Source organism: Molossus molossus, unplaced genomic scaffold (genome assembly GCF_014108415.1).
Source record: "Molossus molossus isolate mMolMol1 unplaced genomic scaffold, mMolMol1.p scaffold_m16_p_19, whole genome shotgun sequence".
Classification (NCBI taxonomy): Eukaryota; Metazoa; Chordata; class Mammalia; order Chiroptera; family Molossidae; genus Molossus; species Molossus molossus.
The window spans coordinates 30,552,462-30,576,173 of record NW_023425354.1 but is presented as its reverse complement, the minus strand read 5'-3'; the positions used below and the strand labels follow the sequence as shown (position 1 = coordinate 30,576,173).

The window sequence follows — 23,712 nt, the reverse complement described above, 5'->3', positions numbered from 1 at the left end:
ACTTCCTGGCAGGGAGGGGAGTGGGAGTGTGTTCCTGGAGGCTCTGCTGTGTCCAGGGACCAAATGAACCGTTTCCCCAGGACTGAGGGGTTCCCAGGGACCCGAGGCTCTCAGCACTGAGACCAGCACAAGCCTCGGGAAACCGCACGGGCTGCCACCGTCACATCTCCTGAGCCCGTGTGTCCTTGGGCTTGAGGCTCTGCCTTCCCGCAAGAACCAGGCTTGCCCTTGCGATGGCCGGGAGCCAGCCCAGAGGCCTCTCTCCCTGGAGCCCATGGGAGAAGACGGCTGGAGAAAGTCGGGGCTGCGGCCGGGCTCCCACACCTCCTAACGAGGAGGCTGAGGTCTGGGCTCTGATGACAGGCCCCTTTGAAGAGCTGACAAAGACGTGGTCTTCCCAGCAACATGGGGAGGTGGAGATGAGTCTCGTCGTAGCCGCCGGTACAACGGGGCTCCTTTTTTTTTTTACGAGGCTGAGAAATGTTCATGGGAAGCTAAATAACAGGCTAATGAGGGGTTCTGGTAGAAAGTGGCATTGCCTTTATGAGGAGAAAACACTTTGTAGAGGCCAACGCCCACTGGGACAGAGATATAAACCGGATGAGGGCCTGCATCTCTGCACTGGGGGTGTCAGCCTTGAAGCTCTGTCACTGTGTCCCGGCTGCTGAGGGCCATGGCTTCCAAATGCTTCAAGGCCAGCTTTTCTTCCCGGTCTCTCAAGGGCCTGGGAGGGGCTCACGGGGGCTCCCCTCGCGTGTCCACCGTGTACTCCAGCAGTTCTTGCAAGCTCCCGAGCCTCTCCCGTGGGGCCCACAGCTTTTCAACGTGCTCCGTGGGGCTGGGCAGGAACAGCTGCAGGGCCGCCAGCTGCCTCCCCGCTCTCTGCCTCCCGCCCGGAGGCTTCGCCACCAGCTACAGTGTGGGCGGGGGCTGGTTTGGGGAGGGCATCCTCACTGGCAGCGAGAAGGAGACCATGCAGTTCCTGAACGACCGCCTGGCCAGCTACCTGGAGAAGGTGCGGCAGCTGGAGCGGGAGAACGCCAGCCTGGAGAGCCGCATCCGCGAGTGGTGTGAGCAGCAGGTGCCCTACCTGTGCCCTGACTACCAGTCCTACTTCCGGACCATCGAGGAGCTGCAGAAGAAGGTACGAGGTTTAGAGTGGCGCTGGCTGTTCAGGAGGCTGGTGCCACCAGAGGTCACATTGCATGTTCACACTGTGGCCTCATTTTCCCCTCCCAGTAATCTTATGGGGGAGGAGGTATCAGCCCATTTCACAGATGCGAACACTGAGGCTCAGGCTGGTTAAGTGACTTATTCAAAGTGGTCCAGCTGGCAGTTAGTGGAGCCAGAGCCTGAACGGCTCTATGAACTAATTGGTTGTGTGACCTTTGGTACCATAGCCCACCCTTTCCCTCATGCCCCGCCTTCTTTTCCTTCTCCTCCAAGGTAAGGGGATTGAATTTGATGTGTTGGTGGAGGTCAGGTTTCCTAAGTCAGGACAGGAAAAGCCTGTCAGAAGTTTCCTTCTTGCCCAGCCCACATCCCCTGAAAGTCACAGCTGGGTCCTGAGGAGGACCATTCATGACCAAGGAATCCCAGAGGATGCTGTTGGTAATAACCTGCCTAGGGACCCCAGGGCCTGAGTGACAGGAAGACAAGAGGAAGCCCCCATGCCGGGTCTTTCCTGCAGCAGTTCCACAGCTCCCGCTGTCTATTCCAGGTGACAGGTTCCAGGTGCACCGCCCTGGAAGGACCTTAGTGGTCTCCCAGTCTGACCTGTGCAGCATGCCCATAAGCCTTCATGGAGCCTCAGCTGGCAAGAGTCCAGGGATGGGTGCTGCCCTTTCTCCAAAGGCAGCTCATGCCAGCCTCGAGGCATCAGGCCAGCAGAGTGTCCTTTCTTTCACTGAAGTAACTATTTTTCCCCAGACCCTGTGCACCAAGGCAGAGAACGCCAGGTTGGTGGTTCAGATCGACAATGCCAAGCTGGCCGCAGATGATTTCAGGACCAAGTGAGTTGTCCTGCTCGCCCCTTCAGACTCCGGGTTTTGGTTGCACTAAGTCACTGAGGCATGAAGGTGGACACACAGCACCAGGCCAGTCTGGGGTGGGATCTGACTTAGACGTAAAAGGAGACATGCAGCTTCAGGTGCCCTGTTATGTGCCCGCAGGTACGAGACGGAGGTGTCCATGCGGCAGCTGGTGGAGTCGGACATGAATGGCCTGCGCAGGATCCTGGACGATCTGACCCTGTGCAAGGCCGACCTGGAGGCCCAGGTGGAGTCCCTGAAGGAGGAGCTGCTCTGCCTCAAGAAGAACCATGAGGAGGTGAGGCCGGCAGAGGAGGAGAGCCTGGGGGTGAGCATGGGGAGGAAGTGACCAGAGGGAGCAGGTGAGCATGGGGAGCAGGTGATCCTAAGAAAGGAGGTGAGCATGGGGGAGCAGGTGATCCTAAGAAAGGAGGTGAGCATGGGGGAGCAGGTGAGCATGGGGAGCAGGTAGGTGTGGGGGAGGAGGGGGAGCGAGGCAGCCAGTCGGGAGAGCTAGTGCTGACCCTGCTCTATGCCGCAGGAGGTAGACTCACTGCGCTGCCAGCTTGGTGACCGGCTCAACATTGAGGTGGATGCGGCCCCACCTGTTGACCTGAATCGCGTTCTGGATGAGATGAGGTGCCAGTATGAGACCCTGGTGGAGAATAACCGCCGGGATGCTGAAGACTGGTTCAACACCCAGGTAGGTTCCTGGAGAGTCTGCAACACAGACACACGTGGGCCACACAGAAGTGACCTTGGGGCTCCCCATCAAGGAACGTGAATTTGCATCCCAGCTCTGCTTTGACCTCAACATGCACCTGGGGCAGGTTGCTGTCATCTAAGCAATAATGTCCTCAAGCGTAGAAGGAATAGTTTGGGCTGGGTGATCCGAAAGGTCCCTCTTGGCTCATGATTCTAAGTGGCCTCTGCAGTCCTCCGAAGCTGTGTCCCCAGTGGTCCTGACCAGGTCCTGTGTGTGTGTGTTTCTCAGACGGAGGAGCTGAACCAGCAGGTGGTGTCCAGCTCGGAGCAGCTGCAGACCTGCCAGGCGGAGATCATCGAGCTGAGACGCACGGTCAACGCCCTGGAGATCGAGCTGCAGGCCCAGCAGAGCATGGTGAGTCCCGAGGCTGCTGAGGACCAAACCTAGCGGCACATGAGCCCCCGACTTCCATGCTCTGCCCATACAGGCAGGCTCTAGTGGTTCAAATTCTCAAGCGCCAGGGATTTTCTGTGCAGAGAAACGGGAATGAGGGCCCAGCCCCCATTCACACATGCCCCAGTGATTAAAGGCCGGAGGCCTGTGCCAACCGACATGTCCAGGCAGCAGCTCCTGTATTTGTGCACGTAGATTCTTTCTGAGTAATTATCAGTTACTCAGAGATATCATTTTTAGGGTTAGATTCTTGAGACCCAGATGGCTACAGGAGCTAATTGGCTCATCCGAAGTGAGAAGTCTGGTTGTGGTTCATCAAAGTGATTCTTTGAGCTTCTGTTCTTGGATTCTGAGACCTCAGTAAAACCCAGATCGATTAGTTGCATCTTTCTTGCTCCTTCTCTGATCTCTAACCATCCTCCTCCCTATATAATCCTTGTTCTCACAGAGAGATGCTTTGGAATCCACCCTGGCGGAGACGGAGGCCCGCTACAGCTCCCAGCTGGCCCAGATGCAGTGCCTGATCGGCAATGTTGAGGCCCAGCTGGCGGAGATCCGGGCCGACCTGGAGCGGCAGAACCAGGAGTACCAGGTGCTGCTGGACGTGCGGGCCCGGCTGGAGTCAGAGATCGCCACGTACCGGGGCCTGCTGGACAGCGAGGACTGCAAGTGAGTACCGGTGCCCTCTTCTCTTCTGAACGCAATCTACAAAGTTCTGGGGAGACAGCGCGGTGCCTGGGCAGAGCCCAGCCAGGAGCCCTGCATTTTTGTTCTGGCCTCTGTTTCCCTCTTGGTAAAACAATGGGGCAGGACTAGACGATTCTTAAGTTGCTCAGAGTTACTGAAAACAGCAACTGGAAAATCATACTAATCTGATCTTTTCCTTTCTCCTAGGCTGCCTTGTAACCCGTGTGCCCCTGACCCCTCGCCCTCCAAGTCATGCCTCCCCTGTCTTCCCGTGGCCTCCTGTGGTCCTGGCGCAGCCCGCACCACCTGCAGCCCCCGCCCCATCTGTGTGCCCTGCCCGGGAGGCCGGTTCTGAGAATGCCGAGCCCAGAAAGCCAAGGTCATTGTGTCCAGGGCTTGGGTTTGGCCTCTGCCTCACCCTCACCCTCACCCCACCCCTTCTCTTCACGCAGAGCCTGGGCCTGGGCCTGGTCCTCAGAGGCCTTGCTGCAAATACTCGCCATCAAGTTTCTCAAAGCTTGTCACCAAAGCTGGCCGCTCCCGAGGGCCTCTGCTCCTCATCATTTCAAAGGGTGTCAGGGCCTCTGTTCTCGGCTGCCTCTTGGGCCAGGATTTTCTTCTGGGTGCTGTTTCAGTGGGTTCTGAAATGCTGTAGAGGGCTTTGGAACAATAAAGTACATTTGCTCTGGCTCCCGACGCCTACGTAGCACCATTCTGGACTGTTCATTCGTGTCTCTGCGTGTGAAGAGGGGTGACTCTTGGGCAGATGAACGGGAGATGTTTGACCATGTACGATGCTGGCGATGATGGGGCCCTATGCTCCTTGTTGGGGTGGGTAGAGGTCTACAGGGGGGCTTTGCGCTCAGCGTTCCTAATGAAGACCTTTCTCTAAGAGTCCAGTGTGGTGACAGATGTCACCAGGCGCCCTGTACTATTTAGTGTCCATGCACCTGGGATCCCAGAGGGGGATGGAGAAATGCGGGACCAGTGCAACAGGAAGCATCTTAGGCCACTTATTAGCGCATGTCTGTGGTCCTCCTAACAGCAGCTGTAGGAAGTCCCACAGCAGGGCACCGTTAGGAGTGTGCTTACCTCCACCCCACCTGTCCACTCAGGCCTCCCCGTCCAGCAAGCTCCCTGAAAACCCACCCTCCATCAAAAGCAGGAGATGTGCGAGTGAGCCGGCCATCATGACTTCCACCCACAATTCAGAGATTCTGGTCCTTAAGAGGCTCATCATGTCTTTTGTGCCCTTGACATCTGACAGGGCACACAGTGACTTGGGTACCAAAGCATTTCACGAAAGTGGGAGCCCCCAGTGTCTTTCCCAAAGGCTCTCACTTCTGTCTGGAACGTCCTCCCCCAACAGACCAGGCAAATGCCAGTTCCGTCATCCCAGTGGGACGTGAGAAGGATGAAGGCAGGACTTGCCGAGAGGGGAAGGCAGGTGTGTTGTCCCCAGATGGCCATGTGCTCTGAGTAAGATGCCAGGAGCACATGCTAAGGGGCTTCAGTGACGGTAAGAGAGTTATAACAACACCCAAGGTGACAAACAGACTGAGGAAGATGCCTGCTGAGGTGACCCTGAGACCCCCCACCTCTCAAGCGTGCCCAGCGCAGCTCAGTCTGACTGAGTTTAGATCCCCCCCTTTCCAATGCCCTGTAAAGGAGGGCCTGGGCCTTTGGTTTCTCCCGGCCCCCTCGCCCTGGCATTCCGCACCACCTCGGCTCCGGGTTCCTTGGACCACCTTGGCCGGTTTGGCTGAGGCCCAGACACCCCAAGCGGACGGTGGTCTCAGGATCATCCAGTTCATTAAACACTGAGCACCTTCCTGGGCCAGGCACTGTGTTAGGTGCCGGGGACAGGATCGACCCTCGTCAGAGGGAGGCCTTGGGCTGGAACAGGAAGGGGCCCATTCTTGGCTTCTTTCCCTTCCTAACTCGGTGGCAGGAGGAAGCCAGCTAAAGGGGGCCATGGCATTCCAATGATGAACATGGGCTCCAAACAGGAGTCCCACTGACCCGCATTCAAATCTCGGCCCCACCTACTGCCTGTGGGAGCTTTAGCAGGTGGTAGGTCTTCAGTTTCATCATCAATAAAAACAAACACGACATTTACTGTGCTGGAAGGTCCCTAAGGCTATGCTGAGCATTTGAAAACTGGTCACTATTGTGGACTCTATTCTAGCTGGGTGCCAGGATTGCTCAGATGGTGGGCATCCACCTTCTTCCTGCCCGTGGCTTCATGGCTGAGGCTTCCTTCCCAGCAGCAATGCCCAGGGTAAATCAGGCCAGCCAAAGTCGATACGTAGTTACACGTCTTATTAGCTAAGTCTGACTCAGGGCAGTGAGTGGGAGAAGCCACAGTCAGCTAGCAGTGCACGCATGCTCTCTTGAGCACCCAGCTCGGTTAACTGTTTTAGATAAACCACACTCTTCCTCTTTACGGTGTTCTTTGTGGTACAAGGCCCTTCCACACCTGCCCTAACTCTCTCCAAGACAGAGCAAACCAGATCTTGTGCAGCCCTGCCTCGAATTACTAGTTAATTTGTTTCTTGTGCTTTTTAATTGTAACGCTGTTTCCATCTGGCGAGAGGTCCTCAGCCTTGGCTGAACATAGAAGGACCCTGAGAGCTTTAAAAAACACCGAAGCCTGGTCTGCAATCCTGAAATCCTGACTTTGTGGGTCTGGAATAGGCTTGGTGGGGGGGTTTTTCAAAGCTCTCCAAGTGATTTCACTGTGCAGCCGGGGTTGAGAGCCCTTCTGGCAAGGAGTTTGGGGCTTGGCAACTCTGATGTCAACCTTAGTATCACCTGCTCCCTGTGTTGTACTTGTTTCTTTATTTTTTATTTACAATATGTTTTTATTTATTGTGTTTTTTATTAGAGAGAGAGGAAGGGGGAGAGAGAGAGAAACATCGATGGGAGAGAGATCCTCCTGCATGCCCCCCACTGGGGATCGAGCCCACAACCCGGCATGTGCCCTGACCTGGAATTGAATCAGCCCATGGGACAATGCTCAGTCCACTGAGCCACACCAGGGGGGGCCCCCGCCTTGTACTTGTGACTATTCTTGGTTCTGGCTTTTCCTCCCTCTCCTTTAATTTCAAACATCTGAATTTTTCATTGCAGTTATCATATATTTAATTCCGAAGAGCTATTTTTAATTCTCTGTTCCTCTTTTATACCAGCCAGCTCTTATTTCAAGGAGGTAACTGCTCTACTTATTTCTGGGGTTATAAAAAGTATATATATATATATATCTCTTAATAGAGTGTTTTAGAGTCTGCATTGTTTTTATTTTCCCCCAAATTCCTCGTTGCTGTTTTGTTTGTTTAGTCTGTTTTTAATGTTGGAAATCTTCAACTGTCTGTCCGGTGATCCTTCTGGTTATATTTAATGACAGGGCATTAAAACATGATGGAAGCGGCCACGTGTATGGGCAGATGGGCAGACTGGCTAGTAGATGATGGAACCACCTAAATTCTGTTTTTATAGGTCTTTTCTCTAGGGTCATTCTGTTTTTTCCAAAGAACGGAGGGAAGGGGACAGTCTTGGGCCAGGCCCCTACATATAGCCTTTCTGTCCCTTGTTTATTTAACTAGGTCCTTCCTCCTGGATCTCCTTAGCCCCAGACACCAGCCTTTCTCCCGTTTCCTCCCATTTCCTTGGCTCTATCTGCATCACTCTCCCTTTTTTTTCCTATTAAACGTATTTGTCCAATAGTTTGCGTTGGCCTCAGAGAGGCTGGGGTACGGTGGAAAGTCTTTGGATTCAGATGGATCCGGGTTTGAAAACCCACTGTGCGCCCTCTTTCCTGGAGCCACCGTTCCCGGCCCCACTCCCTCACTGTGAACCCGACCCAGGTCTGGCGCACTGGCTGGAACCCTGGGCTGCTGTGGCTTTGAATGCTCTGCTCTCCTCTATTGCATCTGAATGTAGGGGCTTTGCAGAAGACCCCCTGGAGACCGCAGGGTGGGACTGCATCCCAGTGCCTCTTGGCACCTTCCTGGTGCCTCTCCCCTAGCTCCATCCCCCTCTCCTCCCACCCCTTCCTGGGAACTTCAAACCCTTCTCCCCTTTCTCCCTCTGATGCCTTGCCAGCCCATATCAAAGCTTGGGGTCTCACCTTTTACCCCAAGAACTTCTTAATGTATTTTTTCACGTAAACACACTTTTATTTTTTTCTGCAAGAGGAACCCTGGTGGCAGGTGTTAAGACATATATGCTCTTGTACTTCAGCAGTTCTCACACCTGCCTGGAGGGCCTATTTAACACAGAGGGCGGGGCCCACGCTCAGAGTTTCAGCTCGTCTGGAGTGGACCTGAGACATGGCATGTCTAACGTGTTCCCGAGGGATGTGGATGCTACTGGTCTGAGACCACACTGAGAACCTTCGCCACACCTTATTACACTTCTAACGATCTTTCAGTCCTTTTACTATAACAGGCAAATTAATGCCAAGCACTCAGCACAGTGCCTGGTACTTGTATACTTTCAACATGTGTTGGTGATGATTGGAAGCTCGATCCGATGAGTCTCACTCCATGTCGCTGGGCTTGCCATGACACCCCTCCATCTGACTCCGCTGTCTTCTCTAAACAGTTCATCCAGACCGAGCGTCTGGAGACCAAATGGAGAGACCATCTAATCTAACCTCTTTGATTTGCAGGAGGAAACTGAGGCCCAGAGAGGTCACACAGCAAGTGAGAAGGTAACATCTCTATCTTGACTGTTCTTAAGCAATACATTTCTGGGAATAGGGCTGGGTAGAGTTTTCTCTTCCCTGCCTCTTCACCAACATTTCTAGAAATGTGTGAAAAACGAGACACGTGCTTGCATTCCAATATTATGTTGAGATTAGTAAGGCGTGGCTAGATAACACACACATTAAACATGGAGTGTGTGAGCTGGCAAGTACTTCAGACAAGGACTGAACACCACTGGGCTTGCCTTTTGCTTTCTTTTTTAAAATTTTTATTTAATTTTTTTTATCCTCACTTGAGGACATTTTTGCATTTATCTTCAGATAGGGTGGGAGGGAGAGAGGAAGGAAGAGAGAGAGAGAGAAACATCGATGTGAGAGAGACACATCGAGTGGTTGCCACCCACACGACCTCAACCGGGGCCAGGGACAAACTGCAACCAAGGTACGTGCCCTTAGCAGGAATCGAACCTGGGACTCTCTGTCCGCGGGCCGACGCTCTAACCACTGAGCCGAACCGGCCAGGGCGCCTGTTGCTTTCTGAAGGAATGCCCACGGCTCCTGAAATCGAAGATACCTGCTCTGGGTCTCCTGGCTTGGTTCATCCCGGGGCTGCACGGTGTCGCTTCTCCAGGGGCTGATTCACACTGCTTCCTGTCTCCGAGGTCCCGAGCAGCCTCCCTGCCCACCACTGCAGCAGTGTCCTCACCTGTCCCACTTCGGTCTCGGCAAACAAGGCTCGGACCTGACAACTCTGCATGTGGAGCAGTGAGAAGTGAAGGGGAGGATCCAGAGACGGTCAGGAGAGAGCATCTCCCCTCGGAGGTGTTCACGACTTGACTTCCTTTTCCCAGAGCGAGGTCCTCACCTCGCTGTCTCAGCCGGGTCCTGCTGAAAACATGTCCTTGGTTCTTAGGCTTTCTGCCTGTGCCCTGAGCTTGTTCTCGTCGCTCAGGTATTTCTGCCCCGGGTAGGAAGATGATTCATGCTGAGAAGCCTCAGAAGTTCTCTTTCCTATCTCTGCGATTTCCAGCACTGCCCGATGCATGCAGCTTCTGTCACCCACACACTTCCTCCCTCGGGGGCCAGGCCTCTCCCCACGGGGATGCTCTCATTAAAAGGAGCTGCTGCGGCCCCACAGACCTGCGGCCTTTCTCAGGGCCGGAGCGGGCGGGGGCGCGGAGGGCAAGGCCGTTGGCAGCACAGGCCCGGGCCCCGTGGTCTCCCGGCGGCCCCACCCTGGTAATGAGGGGCCAGGCACGGAGTTGATCCTTTGAAGTTGTGTCGGGAAACTCTCCCCTGGTGATCAATGACAGGAGCCCAGAGTCCTGTTTTAGCCAAATGACAAGCTTGGCCTCTTTTATGAGGAAAGGAACTCCTTATTGGAAACCAAATTACAAATTAATTAGCAGCTTCCTCTGAGGCTGAGTGTAAACATCAACACCACCCTCCAATGACTTTCTAGTGTGAGCCCCCTCACTCCAAGGGTATAAAAAGGCCTGAGCGGGATTCGGCCTGTAGGTGCTGGCCATCCAGGTAGCTGCAGCCGAGGAGAAAGGGCCTCCCCAGCATGACATCCAGCTGCTCACCCGCCTCCGTCAAGGGCTGCCCCCGGCCCTCCTCTGTGTGCTCCAGCGGCATGAGCTGCCGGCCCGAGCTGTGCCTGGGTTATGTCTGCCCGCCCATGACCTGTGTGCCTTCCGTCATGCCCAACACCTACCGGCCGGCCAGCTGCCTCTCCAAGACCTACTTATCCAGCTCCTGCCGACCCAGCAGCTGCCGGCCGACTGGCGGCATCTCCAGCTCCATGGGTACCTGCGGCTGGTTCTGCGAGGGCTCCTTCAATGGCAACGAGAAGGAGACCATGCAGTTCCTGAACGACCGTCTGGCCAACTACCTGGAGAAGGTGCGGCAGCTGGAGCAGGAGAATGCCAACCTGGAGAGCAAGATCCAAGAGGCCTGCCAGTCTCAAGTGCCCGTCATGTGTCCTGACTACCAGTCTTATTTCAGGGTCATCGAGGAACTGCAGCAGAAGGTGAGGGCAAGCGGTGAACAGTCTCACTGGGAGGCAACGGGAATGGCCGGCATTCTAGATTTGAATCTCACAATTTGCTAAGCTATGTTCAGGGAAAAGAGACTTCCCTAGGGCATAGAATTATCTCATAATTGGAACATTCAGCCAGAGCCCTTAATGTGGAAAGAGGCCTGGGATGCAGTCTTCATTGCATGACTTTGGGAGGTCCCTTTCCTTCCCTAGGTCTCAGTTTCCTCATCTGTAGAATGGGGATAATAATGGTCCTCACCTAATGGGGCTGCCAAGAGAATTCCATGGGTTGATGCAGGTAAAGTGCTTAGCACAGCTCCTGGAACATGGTGCGTTTTCAGTAAATGTTAGCGCTTATTAAGGACCTTTCTAACTGTCACATGAACGACTCCAGACTTCATAAGATTCTTTCCTTCCTTGTTGCTCATTGCATCCAAAATGCGGCATTTGGATTTTTGAAGACCCAAGTGCTTAAAAAATAAAAATCATGTCACCAAGGACGAGAAGTTCACTGAGTATTCCCCAGAGTTCCAGGGAAGAGGGGCTTCTGTAGGGATGGCTGCAAGGCCGTCGAGTCTGATCAGCTACCGTCTTCTCCTCACTTGGGTCCTTTACCCTTCCTATCCTGGACTGACCCCCGCTGTGCGCTTTGGCCTCCAGGTTCTGTGCACCAAGGCAGAGAATGCCAGGATGGTCGTGCAGATTGATAATGCCAAGCTGGCTGCCGATGACTTCAGGACCAAGTGAGTCTGGCCAGGGGATGGGGTGGGGTGGGGTGGCGGTGGGGGCTCTCTCCCTGCACCTGCTTGGGACAGCTTCCCTTTACTTTCATAGAGAGTTGGAAAAGCGTCTGTATTCAGTTTCTCCCCTCACTGTTGACCCTGCCCTTGTGCAGGTACGAGACGGAGCTGGCCCTGCGGCAGCTGGTGGAGGCTGACACCAACGGCCTGCGCAGGATCCTGGATGATCTGACCCTGTGCAAGGCCAACCTGGAGGCCCAGGTGGAGTCCCTGAAGGAGGAGCTGCTCTGTCTCAAGAAGAACCACGAGGAGGTGAGCCCTGAAGTCTGGCTAAGGTGGGGTTTTGGGTTGGTTAGACGTGGGTTGGAATTCCCAGGCCTGCCACACAGTGTTCCCGTGACCGCCCACTTTATTTAACATTTCTGAGCCTCCTTATCTGTAAAATGGGAACAATACTATCAGATAGGGTGGCTTGGAGAATTAAATGAGGTCTGGGGTTTGAAACACCGGTCCCTTGGTCCTCTCAGAAATGCTAGCATTTCCTGGACTCGTGTGACTGCCAAAGTTTTCCCCACGAGAGCCGAGAGCCAGGGCAGAGGGGCGCGCTGGAGCCACGTGGGCTGGGTTCCGGAACTCACACCTGTGCGTCTAGGCTGGACTGCTGGGGTGACCCCCGACTTCTAAGGGGGGACTGTGGTGGCTTCCTTCTTTTTCTGTCCCCATCCTCATCTCCCTTCCTCTCTTCTGTTTGCATATAATATACTTAATCCAGGGGCCCCAGGTCAACCCTTTATGTCCTCACCTCTCCTCCTCTCCTGCAGGTCCTTGGAGGGACCCCCCCCACCCCGGGCACCTGTGTGCTGCACCGCCCACCTGGGCTCTGGTGGTGTTTCCTCCTTCCCTGGCTTGACTCTCCACCTCTTGACTTGGCACTTGAAAGAACAAGTGTCTGAATCCTGGCTGGGTTTCCTTAGGCTTAGTAACAATCAGTCACCACATATTTGCCAAGTGCCCGAAGGTACCTGACTCATCTCACCTAATCAGAGAACTGGTCCCTGAAGGAGAAACCACTAATGAGGTGCTATCGCACACTCCAGAGCCTCGGTGACAACTTTCTCTCTTTGGCAGCCAAGCCCGTGGAGGCGCCAAACTTGACCTTGAACCAAGTGGAGCCAGGCTTCTGCTGCCCTTCCCAGATGAACACGGGCAGGGAAGGTGGCCGGGGACACGGGCAAGGCTTCCCCATCTTAGCTTAAATGGACGAAACGAATCCTAGACGCGGCTGCTCTGGATTTCTGCTGACGTGGCCGGAAGTGTTTAGCTGGAGTGCCTCTCCCAGCACGAGGTGTCCAGTTGGGGCTGGAAGACAGTCAGGATACTACAGAGCCGACTGCAGTCCTCAAAGGCCCCCTTTAACGTAGAGATCTCTAGGTCTTGTGCTCTGTCTTTTCACATCACCCGGGGAGATGAGGCCCAGAGTCTGCCACTTCACACTTGCCTGGGGCTCTCGTTCCTCTTCAGGAAGTCAGCGCCCTCCGATGCCAGCTGGGGGACCGCCTTAACATCGAGGTGGACGCTGCGCCCCCTGTGGACCTGAACAGGATGCTGGAAGAGATGCGATGTCAGTACGAGACCGTGGTGGAGACCAACCGCCGGGACGTGGAGCAGTGGTTCAACATGCAGGTGAGCCTCTGGCGGGGGACCGGCCTCCCCGGTGGCCCTGAGGAGGCACTCCGGCCTCTCCTGTCTCCCCCATTGCAGATGGAGGAGCTGAACCAGCAGGTGGCCACGAGCTCGGAGCAGCTGCAGACCTACCAGTCGGACATCATTGATCTGAGACGCACCGTCAACACGCTGGAGATCGAGCTGCAGGCCCAGCACAGCCTGGTGGGTGCACCGCGTGGGCCCCTCTTCCACAGCCCTGACTCCGGGTGGCGCCAAGCGTAGGTGCGGGACTCCCAGAAAGAGGACAGGGAGGAGGCCCGGATTCAGCCACCACGGAGGCCCGCCGACCTTTCTTGGAGGAAGGTTTCTCCCAAGACCCAGCTCAGAGATAAAACGGGCGCCCCAAGTCTGTCGTGGCCACTTAGGTGGCCACTGTCAAACATGACTCCCCAAGAATGCTTGTTCTCTGCTTAGCCTGCCCTTAAACCCATGCTTTCCCACCCACCTGTGGAGATTTAAAAGACCCCACACTCAGGTTCCTCCCCAGGAGAATGAAATCAGAGTCTTGGTGGGGCTTGGGCGGTTTTTCTTGTGTGTTTGTTTTTCTTATCCTCACCCAAGGTCATTTTTGAATTTATCTTCAGATAGAGTGGGAGCAGGGTGGGGGAAGGGGGGAGAGAGAGAGAAACATTGACGTGAGAGAGACACATCGAGGGGTCACCACCCACACGACCCCAACCAGGGCTGGGGACAAACTGCATCCGAGGCACGTGCCCTTAGCAGGAACTGAACCCGGGTCTCTCTGGACCACAGGCCGACGCTCTAACCGCTGAGCCAAACCGGCCAGGGCTTGGGTGTTTATTTAAAGGTGCCGATGTGACTGTAACAAGCAGCCAGGGTTAGAGACCACTGCTCTCCGTGATGCCAGAGGGAAGGAGCCTGGTGAAGCTCAGCTCCATAGCCCGAAGCCGGACTGAGGCTGGAGAAGGAATAAAGGATTTAGGATCTCACAGATCTGTGTTCACAGCCTGGTCTGTCACTTTCCAGCTGTTTAACCTTGAACAGGTCACTCGACCTCTTTGGGCTTTAGCTTCCAGTGATTTAGGTAGGGAGGGGTCATTCTCAATCGCAAAGAGAGACTTGGCTCTTTGTGAATCAGGCCATGGAAAATAGATCTGTTCCTCGGAGTTCTTTCGTCTTTTCCGTTTGCCTAGAGAGACTCGCTGGAGAACATGCTGACGGAGACGGAGGCCCGCTACAGCGCCCAGCTGGCTCAGATGCAGTGCATGATCGGCAACGTGGAGGCCCAGCTGGCCGAGATCCGGGCCGACCTGGAGCGGCAGAACCAGGAGTACAAGGTGCTGCTGGACGTGCGGGCCCGGCTGGAGTGCGAGATCAACACGTACCGGGGCCTGCTGGACAGCGAGGACTGCAAGTACGTGGGCGCAGCTGAGATTGTTCAGGGAGATGTGTGGGAGGGCTGGGGAAGCCATAGGAAGAAGCCGGATCTGCGAGAAGGTAGAACCCTAGCGTAATGAAGAAGCGATGAGGAAGCTGATAGGATCTGGAGAAAGGCAGGCAGGTATTCGTGCTGCCATCCCTGAACCTGGCCCACGGAAGATCATTGTGTTTCATCCCAAGTAAACTCCTTCCAAGGGCCTGGCGTGTGCCAGGCGCCAGGGGCAAAGCCGAGATGGTGAGGATAAAGCATCTCTCTCCAGTGGTTCCCATCTGCTTAGAGAGGCAGGCAGACCGGCGGCTGGAGATCGTGCTGGGAGGACTGTTTTCAGCACTCAGGAGGGAGGACAATGACTGGCTTCATGTGATGAGCTGGGGAGGAGAGCAGGACAGGAAGGGCCGGCGGGCGCCCATTCATGGACAACCATGGAGACCATGCTGGGGAGGCGGGGCTTTACTTTATAGGCAATTAGGGGCCTTGCTTTTTTTTTGAGGAGAAAAATGATGGAATTTGCTTAACTGCCAATCTTCCCCATCGACTGGTTGCTTCCTGTACCGGCCCCAACTGAGAATGAAACCTGCAACCTTTGGGTGTATGTGACAATGCTCCCACCAACTGAGCCATCTGGCCAGGGCTGGATTTCTTTTAAATGTTAAATTCTCTTGAATTTGCAATATTTTGAACAAATTTAAGAAAAAGCACAGCCCCAGCCAAATGAAACACATGCCCCGCTGGATGTGGTGCTGGGCTGCCGGTCTAGTCTCTGGGCCACTTGGTGTCCGTCCAACATCCAGTGTGTTGTTTCTGGTTTTGAGCCACACCTGTCAGTCTCTGAGATCATCCTTTTCCCTCTTGTCATGTGTTTCTTCTCTATTCATTGATTAATCCATCTTTTGTCAATACACTCTTATTAAGAGGCTGCTCTAGGCTAGGTGTGCAGGCGGGCATGTGTCCATGGCTGCTGACTTCACTGCCCAGTGGGGGAGAGGTCAGGATAAACAATCACAGACCCCTCTGGAAGGAGGTACATGGTACCTTGCGGGGTTTGACACAGGGAGATCCAGGGGCGCTTCAAGGAGGGTGTGACAGTTGAGTTGAAGGAAGCTGCTCTTCATCCTGAGTACAACTGGGAGCCACAGAAGGTCTTAGCCAGGGGAAGGCGATGATTAGATGTGTGTTTGTCAAAGATCACTCTGGCCACCAAGTTGAGGCTGGTTAGGGGGGACCAGCAGGGGGTTGGGAGACCCGTTAGGAGGCCACTGGGGTCACACAGGTGAAGACGATGCAGGCTGGGACCAGGGAAGTAAGTGGAGAAGGTGGGCAGTGGGTGACTTTGGGAGGCAGGGGCAGAACCAGCTGAACGTGTTGCCCACTCCAGCTTCTTTAATCCCTTCATGTGCCTTTCTTCCACAGGTTGCCCTGTAACCCATGCTCCACTCCCTCATGTCCCCCCTGTGTGCCCTCCCCAAATGTGCCCCACACGGTCTGTGTGCCCCACATGGTCTGTGTGCCTTGCATGCCCTGCCCCCCGGGCCGCTACTGAAGTCCCTCAGTGCTGGTGGATGGATCCTGGAGGGACCAGAGCTGGGCAGCTGGTGCCTCCCCAGGTCGCGCTTGACCTCAGTTCAGTGGCCACCGAGACGGCGGGGCCGGCGGGGCCAGCAAAGAAGGCTGAGCAGGGCCAGGTGGGCTGTCTGTCTGCAAGGTGCTCTGACACTGCGGGGGCGCCCTGGGCCCCATCTCTTATTTTCATGGGCGAATGGTCTTTGCTGATGTTTCCAGTTCTCTGCTGCCTCAAGAGCTTGTGTTCTTAGCCAAACTGCAAATAAAGCCTCATTCAGTGGCCCTGCAAACATCTCTTTCTCTCTTTGTCGTTGGCTGTGTCCACCAGCCAAGACCATTACTCAGTTGGCCTCAAGAGGCACGTGGCCGAATTCTGTTTGTTTTATGCCCTTCTTCTTGCATAGAAGCTTGAGAGGCTTTTGCCTAAAAGGCCCACATGCTGGAAACCAGTTAAAACCAGGCAATTGGTTCAGAGCCAGGTAATAAAATCATAAAAAGAGGAGGGAGATGATTATGCCAGAAATCTAGGCCTAACAACTGCAAATGAGGATATTACTATGATAACCCCACCCCTATCCCTCATTGCAGCTGGTACAATGGGATCATTCATTCATAATATTCTTACTGATTGCCAGGAGGTATAGGTTCTACCTCATGGGCTAGTTAACCCAGGTGACAGTCCCCTAGACACCTTGTTAATGCTCCAGTAATTCCTTGCAATAATCTATGAAAAAGGGACTATTATTCTCTCCACTTTACAAATGAGGAAAGAGAACCAGAGAGGTTAAGAAACTTGCTCAAGATCACACAGTAAGTGGTGGGCCCGGGACTCAAATATAAGCCTTCAGGCTCCAAGAAGCTCAAACAATTCACATTCTGAGTCCTCATTATTTGAAAACTACAGCTGGGTGCAAGAGAATACCAAAAATGTAAGGGAACCCACCATTAAAATGCTTCTAATTAGAGAGAAGCTAAGACCAGTGTTCAAGGAATTTCCCTCAATAAGGGCCTAATAGTAAAATAATCATAATAACCATTTCTGTCCCCTACTGAGCACGTGTGAAGCCCCTGGCATTGTGTTGAGCATATCACGTAAATGAACTTCTGCAGTTTCCACGAACACCTTGTAAGGTAGGAATTGTGCCCACCTTATAGATGGGAAACTGAGGTGCAGAGAATGGTTTCGTCAGGTGCCCAAAGTTACACGCAAAGATTTGGACCCAGATCTAGCTGCTTCCACTGTGGCGTTATACTAACCACTGTGCTATACTGTCAACTTCCAGAGTATACACACTGACAAAGACTGGGAGAAAGTACTGGCTTGGGGAGAGCAGAGGAGGCTTCATGTAGCTGGTGGCATTTGAGATTAACTTGGAAGGCTGAATAAGATGTCTAAGGAGCCAAAGAGGTGTGTGGGGGAGTCCCGCAGGAAAGTAGAAGTCATGCCTGGGGGGTCGTGAGTGGTCCTGCTGGTGGAGCAGTAGGTTCCTGGGAAAGGCTGGTGGAAATATAGCTGAAATGGTAAGAAGGTGTCATGGGGGGCCTTGGTTACCCCACAAGGAGCCTGGACTCGATCCTGGAGGTAGTGGGAGGGCTGCTACAGGACTTGAGCCCAAGGATGACTTGACCGGCGGGGTATTTTAGAAAGTTTCACAAAGGCGTGTGGACAGGATGGCTGAGAGGCAGGGAGAAAGCTGGGGAACTGTGTGGAGGAAGCTGAAGGGGCCTCAGCTAAGGCGAGGACAGTGGGAATGGCGAAATGGGGCCAATCTGGGGGACTCCGTGAAGGACCCAACTTGGCAATGGCAGCTGAGGAGGAGAAAGCCGGGAACAGGAATCTTGAACACCTTTTTGAACCTCACCCTCCAAATACATAATTCTTCCTTAATGAGCTGAGTGATGTTTCTACTAAGGATCTGTCCTTTGGACCTGCCAAGAAATTATGAGAAATGAATTGGATCCTGAAATTGCCTGGGGCAGTTCAGACATGATTCCACATGCCTGGCAGACAGGGTCATGAGCCTGACTGGAGACACAAACACGTTGCTTAGTGCCTGTGGTTTCTGTGTGTGTGTGTGTGTGTGTGTGTGTGTGTGTGTGTGTGTAAGTTTCAATGAGCTGGAATGCCATGGCGGGGGTGGAGGGGCTCCTGGCTAACGGGGTGTTCTAGTAACTGACTGCAAACCAGCAGCCCCTAATTTCAACCCGTGTGCAAAACTAGTCTAGAATGTGCTTAGCTTGATAAACACAGTAGACTAAACAGAACCAAATCTTTGGTTCTAGACTCCTAGGACCAGTCTGTCCAATATGGCAGCCACTAACTACATGGGGCTATTTAATTTGTAATGAAATAAAATGAAGCAAGATTGGACACTTGGGTTGCTCGGTGGCACCAGCCACAGCTCCAGTGTTCAAGGCCGGCGTGTGGCCGGCGGCGCACCGGGCTGTGCGGATGGGGAGGCTTTCCACCACTGTAGGGGTCTATTGCATGATGCTGTCCAAACTGTCAGAATCCAAAGGAGCCACGGATGGTCTGGCCCAGCCTCTCCATTTGCAGATGAGGAGTCCCAAGGCCCAGGCTGATGGAAAGATGTGCTCACAGACTCACAACCCACGGGGGGTGGGGGACTGGAGCCCGGTGTCCTGACGCCAGGCCTAGCGGTCTCTCCGAGCTTGTTAAGCTTTCTCCAAGCACCCTGGTTTATTATTCTTGCAGGCTGATACATATTTCCTCTTTCCCCCTCTTCCATGTCCCTAAGAGTAGAGACATCCTCGCTGAGATGCGGGCACTCTTTCCCGGGACTGTAATTCCCTTTTAAATACCAACTAGCAACCTCCAGACTCAGAAGCTCCTCATCCTCTGAGCATTTGGCTCAGGAAGAGCACAGATGTCAGGCCGTGGCCAGAGCTGCCGCAGGAACAATCACACCGGAGGTGCGGGTGGGGCGTCCCGGCCCCTGGACCCCATGTGGGCTTCTGCAGGCTCCTTTCTCCCCAGCACATGTTGTCCTGTCCAACCTGGCCCTTGTTCCCACACCTGGGTGTCACTCCGACTTGCCAAGACCTGTCTGACCATCCAAATGCCTGTTAAAACTTTTTATGTGAAACTAAAGCCCACAGCCCAGGGCCAGGAGTGCCGCCCCCTGCTGGGCAGGGGTGGCCATCTTCCGTGTGGGATGGTACTTCCGAGCTAGAGACGGCTCGAGCAACCCTCCTGCTAGCCCATCTCTCTTATTTGACAGATGAGGAAGCTGTGGCATAGACTTTGGAAAATATGTCCACCAGCACCAGGACCTCCGGGAAACCGGACCCAGGGCTACACACTTGGGGGATCCTCAAAGGAACTGTGTCTTCAGATCAAAGCATTTGGCTTTAATTAATGCCGGTTTATAGGAAAACGTGGGCAGGGCTACGGTAAAGTAATAAAACCTCTGGCATATTTGATGTTTGGGAGAAACTCCCACAGATAGCCGGATCCTCTCCAAGGGGGACTGGGAAAGAAAAGAACCTGGATTTCAAAGGCACAACTTTCCCCGAGGCCATTAAAGAGTCTGGGCCGCATGCCTGCCCCTCACTGTCCGAGAGTGAGTCCCCCTTCGGAGCCTGGAGAGGGGCCGCTGGGCAGCCTCCAGGAAGTCGGGGCAGGGGGACAGGTCCGGCAGCGAGGCAGAGTGACTGGGAGATGGTGCACTGTGGAGTGCAATGCACTGAATGAATCCCACCCACCACATTGGGAACACTTACAACATGACCAGAAAAGGATGTGCCAGGAGATAACTGGGAAAATCATCAACAATAAAACAATTCTCTTTCTGGGTTTCATGCATTTTAGCACATGAATACAACAATCTCAATTTTGCTAAACAGAAAGTTCCTACAATCATTTGATGACTTATCTTTTTGAACCATTGGTTGAGATACACTTATTTCCAAATAGTCCCCCCCCCACCCCCCCAGCCATAGTAACTAACCGAGCACACTGGCGAGCATCCTGCCTTAATGGGAACCATCAGTGCTGTTGGCTTCAGAAGACCCGGGCTGGAGCCCCAAGTCTACCTGCAAACACACTGTGTGATTTGGGCAGATCCCCTAACCTCTGTGGGTCTCAGTCTCCCCCCCTTTGGAAAAGAGGAGAATTCTCCCTCCCTCCCAGAGTCGTCAGGGTAGAATGCATCTGCAGTGCCCATCGCAATGCCAGTCTGTTGTAAGTGCTCCATGCGTGGTTGGTTAAGGAAAATCGGCTTTGGTGACAAGAACCTCGTCTTCTGATTCTCCCCAATGACTATGGTAGCTGAGTCGCTTTTCTGAGCTATTTGAAGCTCAAGTTTCAGAAATAACAGCTCTAGTAACAAACAACACAGGCAGCTCTGCTTTGCTCCAAGGTTACAGAACATCTGGCTAGACCTCTGGTCTTGGTCTAAATGCTTCGGTAAAGTGGAGGGTCTAGTCTGAGGCCCAGAGCCCAGGGCTGGAGTCTCCGGGTGCTGCCTTCTCTCTGGCTCCAGAGCCGGCTAAAGCTCTCCCCTCGTGCTCTGAGGGGTCCCGTTTTTAGGCCCCGTTCACTGTGCTGTGTAGAGTGGTGGTCAGCAAACCACGGCTCACAGGTCAAATGCGGCTGCTGCCTGTTTTGGCAAATGCAATTCTACTGGAACACAGCCACAGCCATCGCTCGCATGTTGTCGGTGCCACGAGAGCAGAGTTGAGCAGCTGTAGAGCAAAGAGACAGCCTGGCCTGCAAAGCTGAAAATATTTACCACTTGGCTTCGTACCAGAAAGGGTTTGATGCAGGGGAGAGAGGATGTGCTGGTCAGGAGCCCCAGGCCGCAGTCCTGGCCTTGTGGCTGACTTGCCCTCTGCCCGGAGGAGCTTTCAGGCCCCCCCTTTTCTTCAGCGGAAGCAAGAAGGGGTTGCATTAGCTCTTGGGGTTTAGTTCTAACACCTTAGCCTCCTTTCATTCTACGCCCAGTCTCTCTGGGGCTTCTGCCCTGAGACTAGAGGACCCCTTGCTCAGTGAGCTCTACTCTTCGAGAGGACTGTTTCTTTAAGGCCACGCCACCCAAGAGAGACACCAGATGAAGAGAACTTCTCAATGGGGTGTCTTTAAAGACATGCAACATCCCTTTAGCAACAGAGGGCAGTAATGAGTCCAAAGTGGTTACCTTTCTCTTTTACGCGGTGGGGAGCTACTTATGGAGACTGCATAACTGCCGAACGGCTGTTCTGATGGCAGTGGACATGAGGACATCACGGGGCACTTCTAGGTTGCTCCTGCACCCAGAGTAGGTGGATAAAAGTTCTGGGCAAGGAAACAGTTTCACACTTGGGTGCTTGGCCCCGGTAACAACCTACAACTCAGCTTTCTAGGACCATGGCTTCTAGCTGTAGCAAAAACTGTTGTTCTTCAAGTTCTGCGAAGTCTGTTTGAAGGCTCCTAGCTCCAGGCAGGCTGTGGCAAGCAGCTGCCACAGGACCTCTGTGCCCAGGGGCTGCCCAGCCTCCAGCACTGCACGGGGCCCACCCGGAAGAGAGCAGCCAATCAGCAGCCATCTTCCCAGAGCCTGTGGTCCACGGCTTGTCCAGCCTGGCCCTTCCTGCGGCCACCCAGCTTGTCCTCTGCTAGGGGCCAACATAGGCACCTGTAACTGGCTCACTGAAAGCTCCTCAATAAGCAAGAAGAGACCAGACCGTTCCTAAGGGATCACCTGGCCGACCACCTGCAGGGGGTGCGGCAGGGGGAGCAGGAGAATGGGGAGCTGGGGCGAGACGCAGCAGTGGAGCACATGGCAGGTCCCCCGCATGAGCTGCAATCACTGCCCACACTTTGAGGCCATTCAGGAGCTGCCACGGGAGGTAAGGTGAGGCCTGGAGCTCCGGCATCTATGAGGGGTGAGCACTGGAGTAAGAGAAACGGAGGGCTTGCCTGGGGGACGGGCTCCCATTAATGTCCATGGAGATGAGCTGCAGATGCCAGAAATAAACTCTGGTGTCTGAGGCCCTACCACTTGGTTCTATCTCCAGTTCCACTCCGCAAGTAGCACTGCTGATGACTGTGATGAGAGGACTCTGATCAGGACCTGGGCTTCCTTCACAATCCGACCTGCCTCGTGTAAGGACTTGCCAGCATCCGTTCCCTAGAGAGTGAGCATCAGCTATCGGCGAGGCGCCGCGGGGCCCGCACCGCCTACAGACCGAAGCCTCCCTCTTTGGCTTGGCGTTCGAAGCTGCCATGTTCCAGTCCTCACTTCCCTTTGTAGCTCCCCTCCCTCTTATCTTCTGCACACACCCTGTGCTTCTGCTAAAATGCTTGGCCACTCTCAAACGTTTGCTCACAGGTGTAATGTTATCTTTCTCATCTTTGCATATGCAAGTTCTAGCTGGGTTTCCCGACCCAGGTGCGATGTCAGCACCCCCTGGAAGCCTTTGTAGAGGCGATCTCCATGGGGAGGGTCTCAGCTCCCTTTGAACAACCCTCACCCTTGTATTTGGACCTCTCTTATGGCATTTTCATCTTTCTGTTCTGCTTTGGATGGCGAGAAGGATGAAATACCGAACTTCACTTGAGAAAAACATGAATCACATGTGTTTGGTAGTTTTCTCTTCTGCTGGTTTTCAGCAGGACGCCCCGGCCTCTCCCTGTGGTTGTTTCCACCAGCTCTCCCCTGCTGCCGGCAGTGGTTACAACGTTCCTGTCACCCTTGATTCTGCCAGATGTCCAGGCTGGGCTGGGAATTTTCTCATACGTGATTCCTCTGAACACTTTCAACCCCCCAGGTGGATATTATTGTTTCTATTTTATCTAAAAAACAAGTGCACCTTTATGGAGAGCTTACCAGGTGTCAGAAGCTTTGCTGAGCATTTATGCTTGGTTGCACTCAATCCTTACAATGTTTCTACGAGACAGATAGAATCACTATTTCCATTTTACAAATGAAAAGATTTTAAGCATGACAGAGTTAGTAGCTGAGCCTAAAGTTAAAGAGCTGAGAAGCTGCTGAGCTGTGACACAGGGCCACTTAAATACTGCGTGGGTGCGGATGAGGAAGTGGATGAGGAGGCAAAGGGAGGTCAAGTGGACCAGGCTCAGGGTCACGTGCATGACTATGCAGACAGGGTCACGTGCATGCCTGTGCAGACAGGGTTTCTGTGCATGATTGTGCAGACAGGATCACATGCCTGACTGTACAGATAGGATCACATGCATGGCTGTGCAGACAGAGTTCTCATGCATGACTGTGCAGATAGGATCACATGCATGGCTGTGCAGACAGAGTTCTCATGCATGACTGTGCAGATAGAATCACATGCATGGCTGTGCAGATAGGATCACATGCATTGCTGTGCAGATAGGATCACATGCATTGCTGTGCAGACAGGATTCCCGTGCAAGGCACTTTCCCCTTGACCACCCCACTGCTGCCCAGACCCCACCAAGGCAGCTCTGTCACTCTCCTTCCACGCAGATCTGTGGCAGAATGAGATATGGCACCCCACCTGAATTTGCACAGTTGCAGGCTCAGCCTGTTCCAGTGCAGACATAAATGTAAGACGTGAAGCCATAAAACTCCCAGGAGTAAACAGAATATAAGCTCTTTGACATGGGTTTTGGCAATGATGTTTTTGGATACGACACCTAAAGCACAAACAACCAATACAAAATAAA

At 53.8% G+C, this 23,712-nt stretch overlaps 2 protein-coding genes across 2 annotated transcripts; both read left to right on the top strand.

Moving 5' to 3' along the window:
- The first annotated feature begins 673 nt into the window (after positions 1-673).
- KRT35 (keratin 35) lies at positions 674-4,415 on the top strand. Its single transcript, XM_036268323.1, has 7 exons — positions 674-1,144; positions 1,930-2,012; positions 2,172-2,328; positions 2,572-2,733; positions 3,025-3,150; positions 3,638-3,858; positions 4,084-4,415. The coding sequence occupies exons 1-7, from the start codon at positions 674-676 to the stop codon at positions 4,229-4,231; spliced, it is 1,368 nt and encodes a 455-aa protein (XP_036124216.1). The 3' UTR covers positions 4,232-4,415.
- A 5,790-nt stretch (positions 4,416-10,205) lies between these two features.
- On the top strand, positions 10,206-16,086 carry KRT32 (keratin 32). The gene is made up of 7 exons (XM_036268565.1): positions 10,206-10,616; positions 11,286-11,368; positions 11,521-11,677; positions 12,887-13,048; positions 13,127-13,252; positions 14,245-14,465; positions 15,903-16,086. The coding sequence occupies exons 1-7, from the start codon at positions 10,221-10,223 to the stop codon at positions 16,030-16,032; spliced, it is 1,275 nt and encodes a 424-aa protein (XP_036124458.1). The 5' UTR covers positions 10,206-10,220; the 3' UTR covers positions 16,033-16,086.
- The last annotated feature ends 7,626 nt before the right edge of the window (positions 16,087-23,712 follow it).